Here is a 17,662-nt window from a genome sequence, read left to right as displayed (position 1 = left end):
AATTTGACATTAACCAAACTCCTTTTAGTCCATAACGAGGATCTCTCCATTTCCTCGAAGTACCCCGAATGATCTTAAGTGACAACTAGCATTATATCAGGACAATCTTACCAATAATGAAGTCTTACTTCAGAATAGAACCTATTTGAGCTTTCAATTCATGTGCACTATAATCCTTCCATCTGTTATCATCCCGAATGAGCAAGAGTCGTGGACTAATCAACTCGATGACTATGCCAAAATCAGTGTGGTGGGATTGAGATGACACATCGAAACTCTTTCTAACATTGGAATATTTTTCAATCAAGTGTACCCTGGCCAGAGGTTTCTACAATCAAGACCACCACTGATTGCATAGGATGTTCACCTCACACTGGAAGTCGTTGGATCCCATTAGCAACGACAAATCCTTGGCACCGACATACAAGACAACAGTGTTACCTCCGGTCTAAAAACCAGTAACACAATCGAAGCTTATGATAGATCATCGATCCTCTTAGCCATGTGATTTATCATGTGCGTCACATTCAGTAGATGTTCCACTAGCATCTACCCACATGTATACGATATCCATCTCATGGATTATGGCATACGACTCACCATCCTTTATCATTAGAATCTCATACTAATCAAATGTAGTATCCCATGTGCCAGTTCGTACTCGACTAATCATAGTCCCCTTTTGAGAAGTCTAAGGACTGGGAATTATCACTAAGATATCCTTAATACAAAGGTCCTTAGTCACATATTCTTAACACTTAAGAATAAGACATTTAACAAAAAATCTAGGGAGTCATTCATATATAATTATTGGAGAGGTATGAATAAAGATATGACCTTAAAATATGAAAACATATTTGATTACATATTGCAAGAATTACATCATTAGTCCCATAATAATAAATGTCAGATGCCATCTAAATCTAGCATTAGGGCACCAACACTAACAGGTTCCAAATTCGAAACACAAGGCAGGCAAACACGCGGGTTGCTGGAGGAAAATGCTAGAATTTAATTCCAGTAGAAAAGGCTGAAACAACGCCGTTTTGGGCTCCACACGGAGGCCATGCTACTTCCTTGCTAGCGCCATGTGTTACTATTGGGGCTTTCTCTACTATTGTCTTTTGCTAGCCTCGAATTTCCAATGCACTATGTAATTCCAACCAAGTTAAATCGTGAAATTGTGAGCAGAATGATGGATTTTGGGGTGATGGAATTTAATGGATTTATGATTGGAAATTAACAATGGTCTGAAGCTAGGGGAGTAGGCTATGATTGCAATTGGAGTCTCCATAGGAAAATCAAGTGTATAAATATACGAAAGGTAGGGAGAAATTAAAGGAAAGAGGCCAGTGAACATAGAAAGGAGAAGACAGTGAAAGCTACGAATCAAGAAGTATGAAGTATGTGACGGTGACTTGAAATCTTTCAGGAAAGGTTGGGGAAAAGTAAAGTTCGTGGATGAGTCCAGTGTTATTCGAGTCTTTTTGGGTAGATATGTGTACAGGGCAGTCCTGACTGAAAATATCCTTGGAAGCTATTGCTTTCAGGTGTAGGGGAAAAGCTGTCATGTTTTGTGAGACTGAACCTAACTGCACCTCTCATGTATCATGGGTGGTTGGGTCCTAATGTTATTACTAAAAGAATTTGTGTAGTTTGCTTCCGTTGTATTAAAGTCAAGAAAGTTTGGGAATGTTTTTATTTAAGTTTATATATGTATTGATGATGCGGTGGCCAATCAACTCATTTTACCTCAGACAGAGTACTTGCAATGGAGGTGGGGACTTGCTCCCTTGATTTTACTCCGACGCTTAAGTCAGATTACTAGATCAAAAATGAGTTTCAGGTATGCAATTCAGAGCTTCTTTGAATAAGAAAGAGTTCGATCCCCTACCTCCTTCTGGCCTTTCCCCTTTTATCCTCTTGCTGAGGTGGGGATTCTTTTCAAATCATCAAGATCGTCCTCCCATTCTTCTCGGAATCCTATTGATATGAATTCCATAATCGCAACTGCCTCCGAGGAGTTCGGGGTAGTTCCTATCTCCATGATCCTCGGCGGGATGATCGATCCCAAGGAATTCGGAGAGTCTTCATTAAGCAACAAGCCAGCAGGAGTGGTGACACGCATCTGCCACGTGTCCCCTCTAGACTTGAGCAGAATGACGTCAGTAGAGTATCTCTTTGGCAGAAGTGGCATTGCTGCCAATGGCTATATTTCTTGGACATTAGAGTAATTATGAACTCGAGGGTATTTCCCCTTATCACTTACCCCCCCACTCCTCGAGCCCCTTAGCTTAAATGGCTCTAGGAGTGCTGAAATCTCCAAAGGTTCGTGCTCCCTTTTATCCCAAGGGTCGATATCGACGGGGCCCGAAGAGCTAAGGTACACTCTTTTCTTGCGCATGTCTGGAGGGCGCGACTATCAATTTGCTCCGATGGAAATATCCCTTCCCAAGGCGCTGTCCAAACCTTTTCATCTTTTGAGTCGCGTGAATTTTTGAGTAGTTAATGCTCATCATTATCTACCCTTTGATTTTCCACCCCCACGGTTTAAATAAATGTCTCTTATTCTTCTGACTCTTTTCTCGCTTCAGTCTATTGTTGTGCCATCAAGCATTCTCTTTCTCTTTGCCTTTTCTCATCTTCTCCTTGACTTTCTATGATGGTGATTACTGGCTCCAGAAGGCTTAACTTAGCTGGTGTGGAGCTCGTTAAGTGGGAAAACCACCATGCCGCTTCCATTCCCTGCCAATGGATGAGCGAAATGGAGTGCCAACAGTTCCGGGAGAAGTACGCGATTCCCAACGATTGGGAGGTTGAGTTCAACACCAATCTCCGAGCGTGCATCCCCATCGTCAGCCGTCTTTGCATCTACAAGTGCGCCTTTGACCTGGGTTTTTGGCTACCCCCTCACAGGAGGGTCATGTCGCTTCTGCAACATCTCACTATCGTCCTGGCTCAACTGTCCCCTTTTGGGTGGAGGTACTTGATGGGGTTTATCATTATCTGTCATTTTGGTAAGATAGAGCCTTTGGGGAATCTTTTTAACTACTTTTTTACCACCAACCGCAATCCGGGAGGTTGGATTTCTATCTCACCCCGAATCGTGAAGGAGGGCTGCCTCATCGCATCCAAGGAGTGCCCTGAACTTGAAATCAAGGCCACGAAACTCATGCAATCTGGAGGGTTGAAAGACTCAGATGACTAGAATGAGCGAATCGTCTTCGTTCGCCCTAGACCATCTGGTTCCTCATAAGAGATTTGGTCCGTGTGTAATGGGTGGACTCTGGACACCAAACGCAAATGCCCAAACATCGAGGATATCAAAGAAGCCGCCGGTAGGATCATGGGTATTAGCTGAACCTGGGAAGAGGGATGGATTTCCAACCCGACGCTTACTAAAGCGGGCCTAGATGGCGAGACTTGTAAGTATTAGCCCTTCACTTTCTCCCTCATTTTCTCATTCCTATCGGGTATTGATCTTCATTGTCTTTCATTCACCGTTGAAAATTTTTGGGAGATAACTTATTCTCCTATCTCCGAGGGGATGGTCTTGGACTTCCTTGAGAGCAAGGGTTCTTCAACCCTTGCTAAGACCAAGAAAATGCTTGAAATGGCCTCAAATCCTTCTCAAATCAAAGGGCTTCCATCATCGCCCAAGAAAACTCTGAAGAATACCAAGAGCCCTAGGAGTAAAGGACCTTCAGCTTCTTCAAGATCAAAGAGAACGGCGGAGGGGGATCCTTGGACCGTCTAAGAGTCTTCTAAGGGAATCATCGAAGCATGCTCTAAGAACCCTTCTGTAGAGTCCTGAGTCCCTAAAAACAAGGACCTCCATCCTGCAAAACCGCCAGCTGTAATAGTTTTCGCCACTACTCAAGACCCATTTGAGGATGAGATCGAGACTATCTCCCAGGCGCTTGAAGCGGCCAGGGCAGCGGCCCTAGGGAATCAACCATCCGAAGGTATGGAGCCCATCACAATGCTTCCTAGCATTCCCATTCCTTCATCTTTAAACGGATATTAACATCTTTGGCACCGGAAGGACGCCCAGGACTGATAGGGGAGGCTTTGCTAGAGGAGGCCTCAACATTGTCCACGAAGGAGATTCTAACCCGAAGGACAAAGTGACGAAGAGTAGAGCCTGCCTCTTTCCTACCTTTGGCTGAAGCGATTTCCACTCTCGATACAACCGAGGCCCAAACTAAGGCTATGGCCTTTTCCAGCATTTTGCCAACTGCAGGCGAACCAGACTACTTCTATCACCTGTCTTTTTCTCCAGGTTCCCTTTCCACCCATAAGTCTTGACTTTTTACTTCGTCACTATTTACCAGAGTCTTTCGGGTCTTCAAGATTCAATTTCCCGATGAGAATCAGATTTTTGGGCTTGAGGCCCTTTCCTCCAAGCTAGCCATCCTGGAGCACAATGTCCATATTCTTACCAAATCTATTGAGTGGCACAAGAGGGAGCCCAGCTTTCCAACGAGGCCGAAGCTTAAGCTCGTGAGAATCTAGAGCTGGCTCAGGCGAACATGCTGGAAGCTCATTAGGCCAACTCCCGCCTTGGGGACGAATTAGATGCTACGAAGGGCACTAACACCCTTCTTTGAGAGAATATAAAGAAACTCATCTTGGAACTGAATGAGGCCAAGAAAGGACAGGTCGAGGCGATGGAGTCCTATTCCTGATGTAAGGAAGACCTTCGCACTGCTCATACCCAGCTTTAATCCGCCCTTAAGAATGCACACGTGGCTTTCCAGAATGGTCGCGAGGATTTTCGAAGCTTCGAGGCTTATGCTACGGAGTTGGAAGGAGTTCTTCGGGGCGGATTTGAGCATATGAAGAAACTCACGAAGGAGCATTTCTCGAACCTTGACGTGGACTCCATCCCCTTTGACGTCTCGGCCGCTTTATCTTCTTTAGAGTAGAGGCTTATGTACTCAAGCTTGTTGCTTTAATAAAAATTTTGAATTCTTCTGTACTTGAATGTTACCTTCCTTAGTTGATTTCCCTTGCTTTCTATCAGAGATTAAAAACCCCTTGGGGATCAGATCTGATCTAATCCTTTGCTTTTTTTGCATCTTTGGAGGTTTTGGCTTTGTGAGACTTTGGGGACCCACGAGGATCACATCTGATCCCTTCGTGTTTATCGAGGGTTTAGGCCCCCCCGAGGATCACATTTGATCCCTTTTTTTTTTGTCGATGTCGGGGGTTCGGGCCCCCCGAGGATCACATTTGATCCTTTCTTTTTGTCAATATTGGGGGTTCGGGCCCCCCGAAGATCACATCTGATCCTTTCTTTGTGTCGAGGGTTCGGTTCCCCCGAGGATCACTTTTGATCCTCTCTTTTTGTCGATATCGGGGGTTCGGGCCCCCTAAGGATCACATCTGATCCTTTCTTTGTGTCGAGGGTTCAGGCCCCTCGAGGGTCACATTTGATCCTTTTAACTTTCTTTTTTGGACAGGGGTGGTCCCCTGGGTCTTTCGTGGTGAGGAGCTATAAGAGAAAAATAAATTTATTCTAGAAAACATAACTAATAAAGAACATTACTGGTAAAATTTCCTCAAATTCTGCACATTCCAAGCGTTTTTAATGGGTACACCCTCAGCGGTCTGGAGTTTGTAGGTGCCAGGGCTAAGAGCTTCCACCACTTTGAAGGGACCTTCCCAGTTTGGTGTTAACTTGTTCGCTTCTCGGGCCCCTCGGACATCCGCTCCTCGTAATACCCAATCTCTTGGAAGAAAACTCTGAGCTTTTACCTTTCGATTGTACTATCTTTCAATACGTCGATTGTAGACAGCCTGCCAAATCTTTACCTGATCACGAAGTTCATCAAGGAGGTCTAAGTTGTCCCTTAGATTCTGTTCGTTGAATTTCGGGCTAAAGAGCTCCACCCTTAGGGTAGGTACCCCTATCTCGACTGGGATTAATGCTTCCGAATAATAGCATAGGTTGAAAGGAGTTTCATCCATAGATACCTTCACGGTGGTCCGGTAAGACCATAGAATATTCAACAATTCTTCCACCCAGCTGCCAACTACCTTATGAACTCAAGCTTTTAGACCATGCAACAAAGTTCTATTAGCGAGCTCAATTTGGCCGTTGGCTTACGGATGGGCTACCGAAGTGAAATGTTGCTTTATTCCTAACTCTTGACACCACTCTTGAATAGATCGGTCAGTGAACTGGGTGTCGTTATTAGAGATTAGGACCAGAGGAATTTCGAAGCGACACACCACATTCTTCCATAGGAATTATTTTACATGTCGAGCAGTAATAGAGGCTACTGGTTCGACTTCAACCCACTTTGTGAAATAGTCTATGGCAGCAATGATATATTTAACTTGGCCAGCCACTGGGGGAAAAGGACCCAGGATGTCAATGCCCCATTAAGCAAAGAGGCAAGGTGTAGTTAAATGAGTTAGAGTAACAGCCGGTATATGAACCAAGTTAGAGGTTCGCTAGCATCTGTCGCAGGTTGTAATACCCCAAAAATCTAATGGGGTGTTTGGATATAATGTAAGAGATAAATGATGTAGTGAAGTGTGTTTAAATGAAAGTTTTGGATTTGTATGCAAATGAAAATGGCTTTGAGGACTTAAGTGAAAAATGAATGTCATGATAAAAGCTTATTTGAAAAGCTTGAGTTGGTAAGCTTGAGTTGGAAGACTTATTGACATAATGAAGGCTTATTGAAGAAGCCTTAAGGTGGAAAAATGGTATTGGAGGGTTGTACACAAAAGTCTTAAGATAAGATAACATGATCCCTTAATTCAAAAGTAAATGGAGTTGGAAGCATGCTATTGGCCTTCTAAAAGTAAGGATAAGATGGGTTGAATGGGTAGGCACGTAAGGGGCAAATGGAAGGAGTGGATTGGGAGAGAAAAGGCTTCCAAGAGAAGAATGGAATCAAAGGTGAGTTTTTTCAAAGATAGTAATCATGGCTAGGAAGAAAATGGCCAACCAAAAGAGATAAGTGCCACCAAGTGCTTGGAGTTAAAAAGGCTATAAAAGGGGTAGAGAATTGGACCACGTAGAAGGAAATAGAAGAGAAAAGCAAGAGGAATCCGAAGGAAGAAAGTAAAGAAGCTAAGTAGGGAGACCAGATTGGAAAACACAAAAAACGGGGAATAAACCTAAAAGTTAAGCCACTTTTCTTTCCATATAATCGTATTACATTGAAAGGGGAGTTCTTAGGTTCAAACGGAGAGCAAATCGGAGTTAAAATGAGCAAGATATGGCCGTTTTAATTTTGGGTTGCAAAATAGAGAAGGGGGTAGCGCGTGGCCACCTTCCGGGGGCATGTGAGGGCGCATCCAGCCTCCGATTGGCCTGGAATTTTCAGTGTTGTTCTCCTATTTTAATTACCTACAACCCTGAGTAGAAATATTTAAGGTTTAATTCACTAAAATCCATGATTTTTGCAGAAACAGCCCCTAGTGCTCGAAACCGGGCTGTAAACCGTGCTATCGAAGGGAAACGATCAAGGTGAGTGGTTCTTGTGCATGCTTCCTCTTGATCATTCTTGGTTTCATCTGTGAGTGATTCTTATTTCTATTGATCACTCTTGGTTTTCACTTGTGGATGGTTTGTTGCTTACATCTTATGTTCCCTTTGTTTCGAGCATATCCTTTCTACTTTGTTGCATCGAGTTTGACCATAACATCTTTCGTGCGTGGCTTGTGATCATATTGCTTCTGCTTTATCATAAATCTTGTCATTTGGTGACTGTGGCAAGTTGGTGCCTTGTTGTGTGTGAACCACCACGGGGGCCTGTGTAAGGGGGCTGACCACGTGGGCCTGTGTAAGGGGGCTACCTCGAGCTTGTGTAAGGGGGCCGAGGGGTTCATACATGGCAAGTAAGGAGGATATCTCGTGTCTGTGTAAGGGGGCCGAGAGGTTATATCTTATGTGTTTGTTGCGTTTGAGCAAATCTTGCTTATTGCACATACATCTCGGTATTTGTATTTGTGGCTATTTGTTGGGGTATCACAGGGGATCTCGTGCTCTTGCGGTGAGCTGTGATCTTGGAAGATTTTGTTCTTATTTCTACATGTTTCCTGGAAAAGCTACATATTGCTCTTGCATGCATAATTTCTTTCCTTGTACCACTCACTTAGATTTTATAATCTAACTCGGGTGTTTCATACCCCTGGGATATTCATCATCCCAGCTTTATCAGAAGTATCAAGCGTTACAGGTTCCAGGTTAAAGCATGAGCAAAGAGGTGGAGCGTCGCTAACTTTGGGATCTTGGATTTATTATGTACCCTTGTAACCTAATTAATGTATTGTGAATAGCAGATAGGGTACTCAAGGTTGTAAGAAGTGTGTGTATGTGGGTGTCCTACAACTGTACCTATAGTGGTGTGTTGTGTTTTTGGCATATTGGAAGCCATGTGCATTTATTACTCTTGTAAAGGAAATCTAGTGGAAACCCCTTTATTAAGCTTTGATTAAGCTTGCAGATTCGATCCAATGCTTCCGTTGGTAAGGGTTTCCAAAACCCTATAGGTGATGTCTCAATTATATTTCAAGTTATTGCATATTTGGAAAAGTAGGGCGTTACACAGGTCCTGACCAGCTGCTCTGAGTCCTTCACCATTATCGGCTAATAGTACCCCTATCGAAAAGCTTTCTGGTTGAGGGTTCGGGCCCCGATGTGGCTTCCACATATGCCCTCATGAATCTCCCTTAAGATATAGTCTGCTTCATGAGGTCTAATACATTTGAGCAACGGTTGCGAGAATGATCTTCTATAAAGTTCCCTATTGATTAGTACGAAGCTTTAGGCTTTCCTTCTGACTTCTCGAGCTTCCAAACCATCCTCAAGAAGTTTTTCCTCCTTCAAATATAACAACAAATGATCCAGCCAACTAGGCTCATCCTTCACACATAACTGATCGGCGACCTCTTCAATACTGTTCTGCGGCAAAGATTCAATCTAGATTTCTTGGGAGCTTGTAGGAAAAGAAGAAGAAGCAATCCAGGATAATAAATCTGCTTCCGTGTTCATGGTCCGAGGGATATACTCCACCTTTACCAACTGAAAACGCGTGATCAGCTCTTTGACTATGGCTAGGTATTTTGCCATATGATCTTCCCGAGCCTCATACTCCCCATTCACTTGTTGTACTACCAAGTTGGAGTCCGAACTTACTTCAATCCGCTACACTCCCAACTGTTCAACTAACCTCAATCCCGCTAACAAGGCCTCATATTCAGCCTCGTTGTTAAATACTCAAAATTCGAAATGCAAGGCATATGGCCATATCTGCCATGTCTGTCCTTCAGGACTTTTGATCATCAATCTCGCTCCGCCACTGCCCGAGGTCGAGCTTCATTCTACAGCCAACATCCATGGCCTCTGATCCTTTTCAGACGCTTCTGGGGATCCTATCCCTTCGGTGATGAAATTTGCCAATGCCTGGGCCTTCATGGCTGGCTGAGGTTTATACTCAATATCAAAAGCTGTAAGCTCCATTTCCCATTTCAACATCCTTCCTGAGAGCTCTGGCTTGCTAAGAATCTGCCTCAGAGGCTGGTTAGTAAGAACAACAAGGGTATGAGCCTGAAAATAGTGCTGAAGTTTTCTTGCTAATACCACCAAGGAAAAGGCAAGCTTCTCCGTGGGAGAGTACCGAACCTCAGCTCTTGTCAATCGCTTATTGGCATAGTAGATGAGCCTCTGCCTCTTATCTTCTTCTTGGACTAGCACCAAACTTACGGCTTCCTTGGCTATCGCCAAATAGAGATACAACGATTCCCCTTGCTGTGGCTTAGTGAGAACTGGAGGTGAGGCTAGATGTTCCTTCAGCTTGTTAAAAGCTTCCTGACATTCATCATCCCAAACAAAATTCTTTGTCTTCAATAGGACCTTATAGAATGGAAGGCCCTTCTTCGCCAACCGAGAGAGGAATCTCCCTAGAGCTGTCATTCTTCCCGTCAGGCTTTAGACCTCCTTGATGTTCCTCGGGGCTGGTATGTCCATTATGGCTTTAACCTTCGCTGGATTCACCTCAATTCCTCGATGATGAACTATATAACCCAGAAACTTTCCTGCAGAAACTCCAAAAGCACATTTGACAGGATTAAGTTTTACACAAAATTTACAAAAGGTTTGGAAACACTCCTCCAAATCTATGGGATGATGCTCAGCGACGAGGCTATTCACCAACATGTCATCTACATAAGCTTCCATATTCTGACTGAGCTGGTGTTGAAACAACTTATTCACCAAACGCTGATAAGTGGCCCCCGCATTCTTTAATCCGAACGACATTATTGTGTAACAGTAGGTTGCTTTGTTGGTAATGAATGTTATTTTCTCTTGATCTTCTGGATGCAATGGGATCTGGTGGTACCCTCGAAAGGCATCCAGAAAACTCATAAGCAAACAACCAGTCGTCCCATTAATCAGGGCGTCTATTCAAGGAAAAGGGTAGCTATCTTTTGGGTAAGCTTTGTTAAGATCAGTGAAGTCAATACAGAGCCTCCACTTGCCCTCTCCTTTAGGTACCAATACTATATTTGCTAACCATTTGGGATAATCAACCTCCTGAATATATTGCGCCTCCAACAGCTTTGTGACTTCTACTTCAATTGCGCTAGCTCTTTCTAGGGTGAAGCTTCGCTTCTTCTGCTTAACAGGTCGAAAACCCGAACGTATTCCCAACCTGTGCGTCATGACCTCTGGATCAACCCCTGGCATGTCTTAAGCGGTCCATGCAAAAATGTCTGCATACCGCCGAATGAGGGCTAGGACCTGACTCCTTATCGGGTCTTTTAACTCAGCACTTATCTTTATACAATGATCTGGGAAATCCTCCCTTAAGGGCACTTCCTCCAATTTATCCATCAGTTCTGCCGTCTTCGGATCCTCCGACCCTTCCAACAGAAAACTGACCTCTTATGGGGGACTCTCATCCTTCTCCCCTCGGGAGTCCTTTCCCTGACCAAAAGCCCCTTGTGGTGATTTTTCATTCATATGCTTTCACGGGACCCCACACTTCTTGCCACGCCTATAGAGGCCATGTAACATTCGCGAGCTGAGCGCAGATCTCTTCGCACTTCGCCAATCCCACCGGCAGTAGAGAACTTTATCATCATGTGATATGTACTAGGGATAGCCCGAAGGGCATTGAGGCCTGATCTTCCTAGAATCATGTTATAAGCCGCAGGGACATCCGCTACCAAGATATCCAGCATGACTTGGGAAGTTCGGGAACCCTTCCCCAAGATTAGGGGAAGCTGGATGACCCCATTTGAATATACTGCTTCCCCATCACATCCCACCAACGAGACACGAGCCGGTCTTAACTGATCCATCCTATATCCCTTGCCCAAGAAGGCTTGCCGATATAAAATTTCTGAAGAACTACCTGGATCCATGAGGATCCGCCAAAGCTCCCACCCTCCAAGCTCGGCTATTATTACCAGTGGATCATTTCGATTTGGGTACCCAGGGAGGTCGCTATCTAAAAAAGAGATTGTTTCCCCCCTCCTTGACCTCTTCAGCCCTGTGGCTTGGCTACTTGCTGCCACCTCTTCACCCTTGGCCCCCGGGACCTCCCCCGTGGCCAGTGTATGGAATACTCGGGCTGAGGAGGATCTTCTTCCGACTGTGGTGACCTCTCCCTTCAAGGCGAATGCCGAACCGGATCTTGCTCTTTCACTTAGTCCCTCATAACGGGGGGACTTCGCAACTGTGAACGCCGCTCCTCCCCCTTCGGGAATCTGCTTCTCTAGCCACATAATTTCTAAGGAAGCCTTGATTGATCAACTCCTGGATCTCTTCTTTCAACTAGTGGCATTCCTCCGTATCGTGACCATGATATCGATGGAAATGGCAATACTTATTCCGATTCCTTTTATCAAACAGTGCTCTCATTGGTCGGGGTTTCTTCAGATAGTCCTTGTCCTCAATGGTGGTAAGGATTTCCGCTCTTGGAGCATTGAAAGGGGTAAGTCGATCGTCTCCCATTGGGGACGATGCTTCTCTTTTTGATCTTCCCTTCGACCCTCATTCTTATGCTCTTCGGGATGTTTCTTTTTTTCCTTTTTCTTAGTGTGCTCTGCTCTTTTCGCCTGCATAACCTCCTCTGCATTAATGTACTTCGTGGCCCAGCCTAAGATATCTGTAAATGTAATTGGGGGCGTTTTAGCTAGTGACTGAGTAAAAGGACCAGGCCTTAGGGCATTTTGGAATGCCACCATGGCAACACTATGATCGAAGTTCCCAATGCTCAAGGCTTCCATATTGAAATGCGAGACGGAGTCCTTCAAAGATTCTCCTTGGTTCTGCTTCAGGCTAACGAGAGCCATGGTGGACCTTTGATGCCTCCAAAGAGGCGCAAAGTGAGCTAAGAAACTACCCCAAAGCTGCGCAAAATTGGATATTGAGTGGTGAGCTATGGTTTAAGTACCAGGCGCGCGCGTGCCCCTCGAGTGTTGCCAAGAAAACTCTACACCAAATTGCGTCAGAGGCATCTTGTACCATCATATGAGAGGTAAAAAGATCCAGGTGATCCATTGGGTCGGTTGTCCCCGCATAGGGCTTAATAGCCGGAATGCGAAGGTGCTCAGGCGGTACCGCAGCCATAATCTCCGGGCTAAGGGGATGATTTACCATCGCCCCCTAAGACTCTCCTTGCTTTGCTTTCAAGGCCACAATCTCCTGCTCCAATCGACACAACCTCTTTTCCTACTGTTGTTGTGCATACAACATGTCAGAAGACTCTCTGGCCTCCTCGCGTCCATCCTCCCAAGGTGTTGCGTCGCGGGGACAAGATCCTTCCTCTGGCAGGGGCTCCTGCCCTCCTCCTCCTCCTTGAGAATGATGGGTTTGTTGGCACTGGCGATCCAAAAACCTAGTGAACAGCTCTGTCAAGTGCTGAACCTGATTCTCCAAAAGCGTGATCTGATCCGGTAGAGGAGGGGGGTTATCTGGGCTACGATCCCTCCTCTACAGGCTCCTCGGGGGATTATTCTGGCTCGGTTCTAGGGCAGGGTTACCACCAGTAACCCGAGATGGATTCCTTCTAGTTTCCATCGAAATGGAGAGAGAACTTGCTTACTCTGGAGAGACAGAAAGGAAAAAAAGCGTCGGCCCCACGGTGGGCGCAAATTAATGATGCGGTGGCCGATCACCTTCTTCTACCTCAGACAGAGTACCTGCAATGGAGGCGGGGACTTGCTCCCCCGGTTTTACTCCGATGCTTAAGTCAGATTACCAGATCAAGAACAATTTTTAGGTATGCAATTCAGAACTTCTTTGAATAAGAAAGAGTTCGATCCCTTACCTTCTTTTGGCCTTTCCCCTTTTATCCTCTTGCTGAGGTGAGGATTCTTTTCAAATCACCGAGATCATCTTCCTATTCTTCCCGGAATCCTACTAATATGAATTGCATAATCGTAACTACCTTCGAGGAGTTCGGGGTAGTTCCTATCTCCATGATCCTCGGCGGGATGATCAATCCTGAGGAATCCGGAGAGTCTTCATCAAGTAACAAGATAGCTAGTATGGTGATACGCATCTGCCACGTGTCCCCTCTAGACCCGAGCATAATGACGTTAGTAGAGTATCTCTTTGGCGGACGTGGCATTGCTGCCAATGGCTATATTTTCGGGGCATTAGAGTAATTATGAACCAGAGGATATTTCCCCTTATCATGTATCAATCTTTTTGGGGACTTTCTCTCAGATTCCCTGGTAGTGAGATCTCTGGGAGCGAGGTTGCCATAGATAAACTCACAAACTCAATAATTATGTGTTAGATCTTACTAGAGTGACTAGATGACACCTCAGGAAACATTTTTCTTAATAACCAATATGCCTTGGCCAAGGGCTATTATATCACACTAACAGTAGACCACATAGGACATTCACCTCATCAATAATGATGAGGGTGATAGATCCTATCCCTAAACACTTGCCTCCATATACTAATAATACGAAACCACATAAATGAACCGTTTTACCTCGCAATTGGATGGTTTGATCCATTAGAAAATCCCCCACACCAATACACTAAACAACTATGCAATTCAAGTCTAAGGATCAACTACACAATCGCAACTAGACGACATGACCATTATCTACAATGTCATGTGGTCAGTTATCAGCATCACATTCAGTGTGTTGTTCTCCAACAACCACCCACGAGTTTACTAGAGACATCTCCATGTCATATGGTATGTGACTCACACCCTTACCATCAGTAACTTGCTGGATTAAGCCCTTAAGACCAATTCTAGTGACACAAAAGGGACTCGATCTTATAATTCTTTAAATATTATTTAAATAAAAAGTTTATGTTTTATTTAAATTGTAATATGATTTAAATTAAAAATACATCCATTAGTATAATAAGGAGTGAATACCATTCTTAAGTGTTAAGAATATGAGTAACAATTAATCCACGATTTGTTATGCTATAAACAAGTTCCTAACCCTAGAGTTCCTAACTTGGATTGTAGTAACTCGTAAAGGCTAGCACATCATCTTTCTCCTTGTTCAGTATGAGATACTAAAAGTTAAGTTTGGTGAGTCTCGTGCCATTCTATATGTGAGATATGGAAGAAAGATGAGTGGGTGCTCATTATAGGAACGAGTTCACTGAACAGGACTGTTAACCTTGAATCACATGGGTTCTTTCTCACAGATCAATGATTCATTGTTAGCTACGAATTTGCAACTAGTCCTTAGACCTAAGATGACATAGATATTTGTATATTGGTAGATTAGGATATCAACAATACTATATGGTTGTTCTAATCATGAATGATTATACGTATCTATGTGCCTAATTCAATTGTGCATGAGATATGTGTGCATCAGACATGGAATCTATCACCTCGAGGTTTGCGAGGAGGATATCCTATATGATCCAATAATCACTTGACGATAAATTTTTGGCCGAGGTAATATGACTAGGGAATGTGTTCCATATGTTGTGTATATTATACAAGATTGATTTTGGATTTGGTCATATGATAAGATTAAGAGATTTGACCTATTGTCCATGATTTTATATCTTGTCGGGATATAGGATGATAGAAAGACTGTATTACAAGGTATCGTAGTAAAAGGTTCACTATTCTGGCTTCATATTAAATTGGGTAATCATGACATATTGCTAGATGTCACTCATGATTTATGAGAATCAATAATTGATTATTCTCGTTACTAATTTAATTGTAAACCCAGAAAGTCCCACCCAATAAGAAATCACTTTTAAAGAGAAGAAGGATAAAATAGTCATTTTAAAAATTACTAATTTTAACGCATTTATTTATTAGATAAATAAGAATTATTAAATAATTATATTATGAATAGAATTATGTAATTATTAATTGGATCGGGCTTTATGCTAGCACATTAAGTCCAGCCTAAGAAAGTTTAGGGTTTCCATATGAATCCCTATAAATAGGACAATAAGCCCTAAATCATATGTGTGTGAATTCAGATTTAGTCATAAATTTGTAAAATATTTATGCTACTCTCGAGACGCACTTGGATCAAAAGTGGTTTTAAGTGGATTGACTCGACATCCTACACGTATAAGATTTAACGACAGGTGACCCAAGATCGAAATCAAATTTTGTCAACAAGTATTCTTGTAACACCCCTCTCCTAGAATTGCCCGAGAAGAGGTGATACGGAAATAAAATAAAACTAACTGATAAACTGAAATCTGATACCATAAATGAATATCTCAATCAATAAAACTCTGAGTCGACATTATCTGAAAACCATAAACTCTGTCTAAGGGAAAATCCATCAACTGAAATGTAAACTAATACTAAACTGACAAACACTATAAACTAATAACCTCATAAACTAATAAACTCCCAGACATCTTTGGTCTTGAGTAGCTCCATGTACACACACTACTGACCACTGCTGCTAAGCCCCATATCTGGTACTCCCCCGCTAGGACCTGGAATGGTAAAGAGTACAAGGTGAGCTACAAAGCTCAGCAAGTAATAAGCTGGAAAGAATAATTGAAGCTGAATTGAATAATATTGATATTGATAAAATACTTATTAAACTTGTACTGAGAGATATAATAATCACTGGATTGCATTTACAATATGTAATGCACATAAACTGTAACTAAATGCAAGTATGCAACTTTGGCACGTGGGCCCACATAACTGTAATACATACCTGACTGATCTGAATCCTGCAAACATAAAAACTGTAAGCACATACTGTGGGCAATATGCCCCTAGCCCCCTGGTCGACATCAGGCGAGCAGCTCATAACTGAGATATAATTGAAACTGATACTAGTGGGATCCCTGCAGACAAGCCGCCTGGCGCGCATAATGCAATACTCATATAAATGCTGGCACATGATATGTAGTGCTCCATATAAAGTCATGCTCAATGCTCATACAAATATGTATGCACATAATCTCACAAAATAATGTTGATCATGTCATAATTAATTGTTAAACATGGTATACGATTTTTTATTAGCTATATTGAGATACAAAGATTTTGCAATTTCTAAGTATGGGCATGGCATACCGGATTTTATCATATCTTGGCATAAAAATTCAATATTTAAATAATTGAATATTTATATTAAATTTAAAACTTGCATTAAGAATTTATTGGAAGCCATTCGGATGCCATATGATACTATTCGGATGATTGAGGAAGTATAAGGAGCAATTCGAATGAAGCAGCAGCCCATTCGAATGAAAAAAAAATGGACTACAGCAAGCTCATTCGAATGGCAGAAACTCATTCGAATGACAGAGGCTCATTCGAATGATAGATGATATATAACAAAGGCTAATCGGATCTTTCCAAGGACTCATTCGAATGATTCACAAATTCATTTGAATGAATTTGATAATTTTCCAACTTTTGAACTGGCAAAAAGCGACTCATTCGAATGCAACAATACCCTCATTCGAATGAAATAATAAGATACTCACGGGTCATTCGAATGACAGAGAGACTCATTCGAACGCTAAACTATACAAAGCAACAACTTATTCAAATCTTCAAAGACTCATTCGAATGATAGTCTCAAAACTTCAAAAACACATATGAATGATACGATAACACATGACTCATTCGAATGACAAATGACTCATTCGAATGACTGATACATTATAAGGGAAAAACTTATGATAGCACTGAAAACTCATTCAGATGCCTCAAAACTCATTCGAATGACACAAGACTCATTCGAATGACTGGAATCTCATCAGAAATAAAACTCACGATAACAGAGACGATATCTTGAATCAAAAACTTAACATTACTACACCATTCCAAAAGACATCTTGGGAGAGCAATCCCAATTGATATAGAATAATATCAAGGTGTATCAATCAATCGTTTATGAAAGAAAATACTGTAAAAATTATACATAACTTAACATAACTCAGTGGGTAATGGTATACAGCATGAATATATATATATATACATAAGCATACCGTCTGATTAAACTAGGAACCCAAAACAAAGAGTCCTGGTATTCTGAGATCACTGCTGACATGATTCGAAGATTATATTTAAAAGATTCACTATAAAGAATCACACATATCTTCCTCATGCACTCACTGTTCTATGCATATATATATATATATACACTGGAAATGATATAAATATGAGAACTTAATTAAGAACTGGAATAATCT

The 17,662-nt window shown here is 42.5% G+C and overlaps 1 protein-coding gene across 1 annotated transcript; it reads right to left on the bottom strand.

Annotated features, from left to right (window-relative positions):
* Positions 1–11,904: 11,904 nt before the first annotated feature.
* On the bottom strand, positions 11,905–12,631 carry LOC127804630 (uncharacterized). Its single transcript, XM_052341552.1, has 2 exons — positions 12,497–12,631; positions 11,905–12,381 (listed from the first exon to the last, which is right to left on the bottom strand). The coding sequence occupies exons 1-2, from the start codon at positions 12,629–12,631 to the stop codon at positions 11,905–11,907; spliced, it is 612 nt and encodes a 203-aa protein (XP_052197512.1).
* Positions 12,632–17,662: the final 5,031 nt, after the last annotated feature.

The sequence above is a fragment of the Diospyros lotus genome, chromosome 1, assembly GCF_014633365.1.
Source record: "Diospyros lotus cultivar Yz01 chromosome 1, ASM1463336v1, whole genome shotgun sequence".
NCBI lineage: Eukaryota > Viridiplantae > Streptophyta > Magnoliopsida > Ericales > Ebenaceae > Diospyros > Diospyros lotus.
The sequence above is the reverse complement of the archived record's forward strand: the minus strand, read 5'-3'. Positions and strand labels throughout refer to the sequence as shown.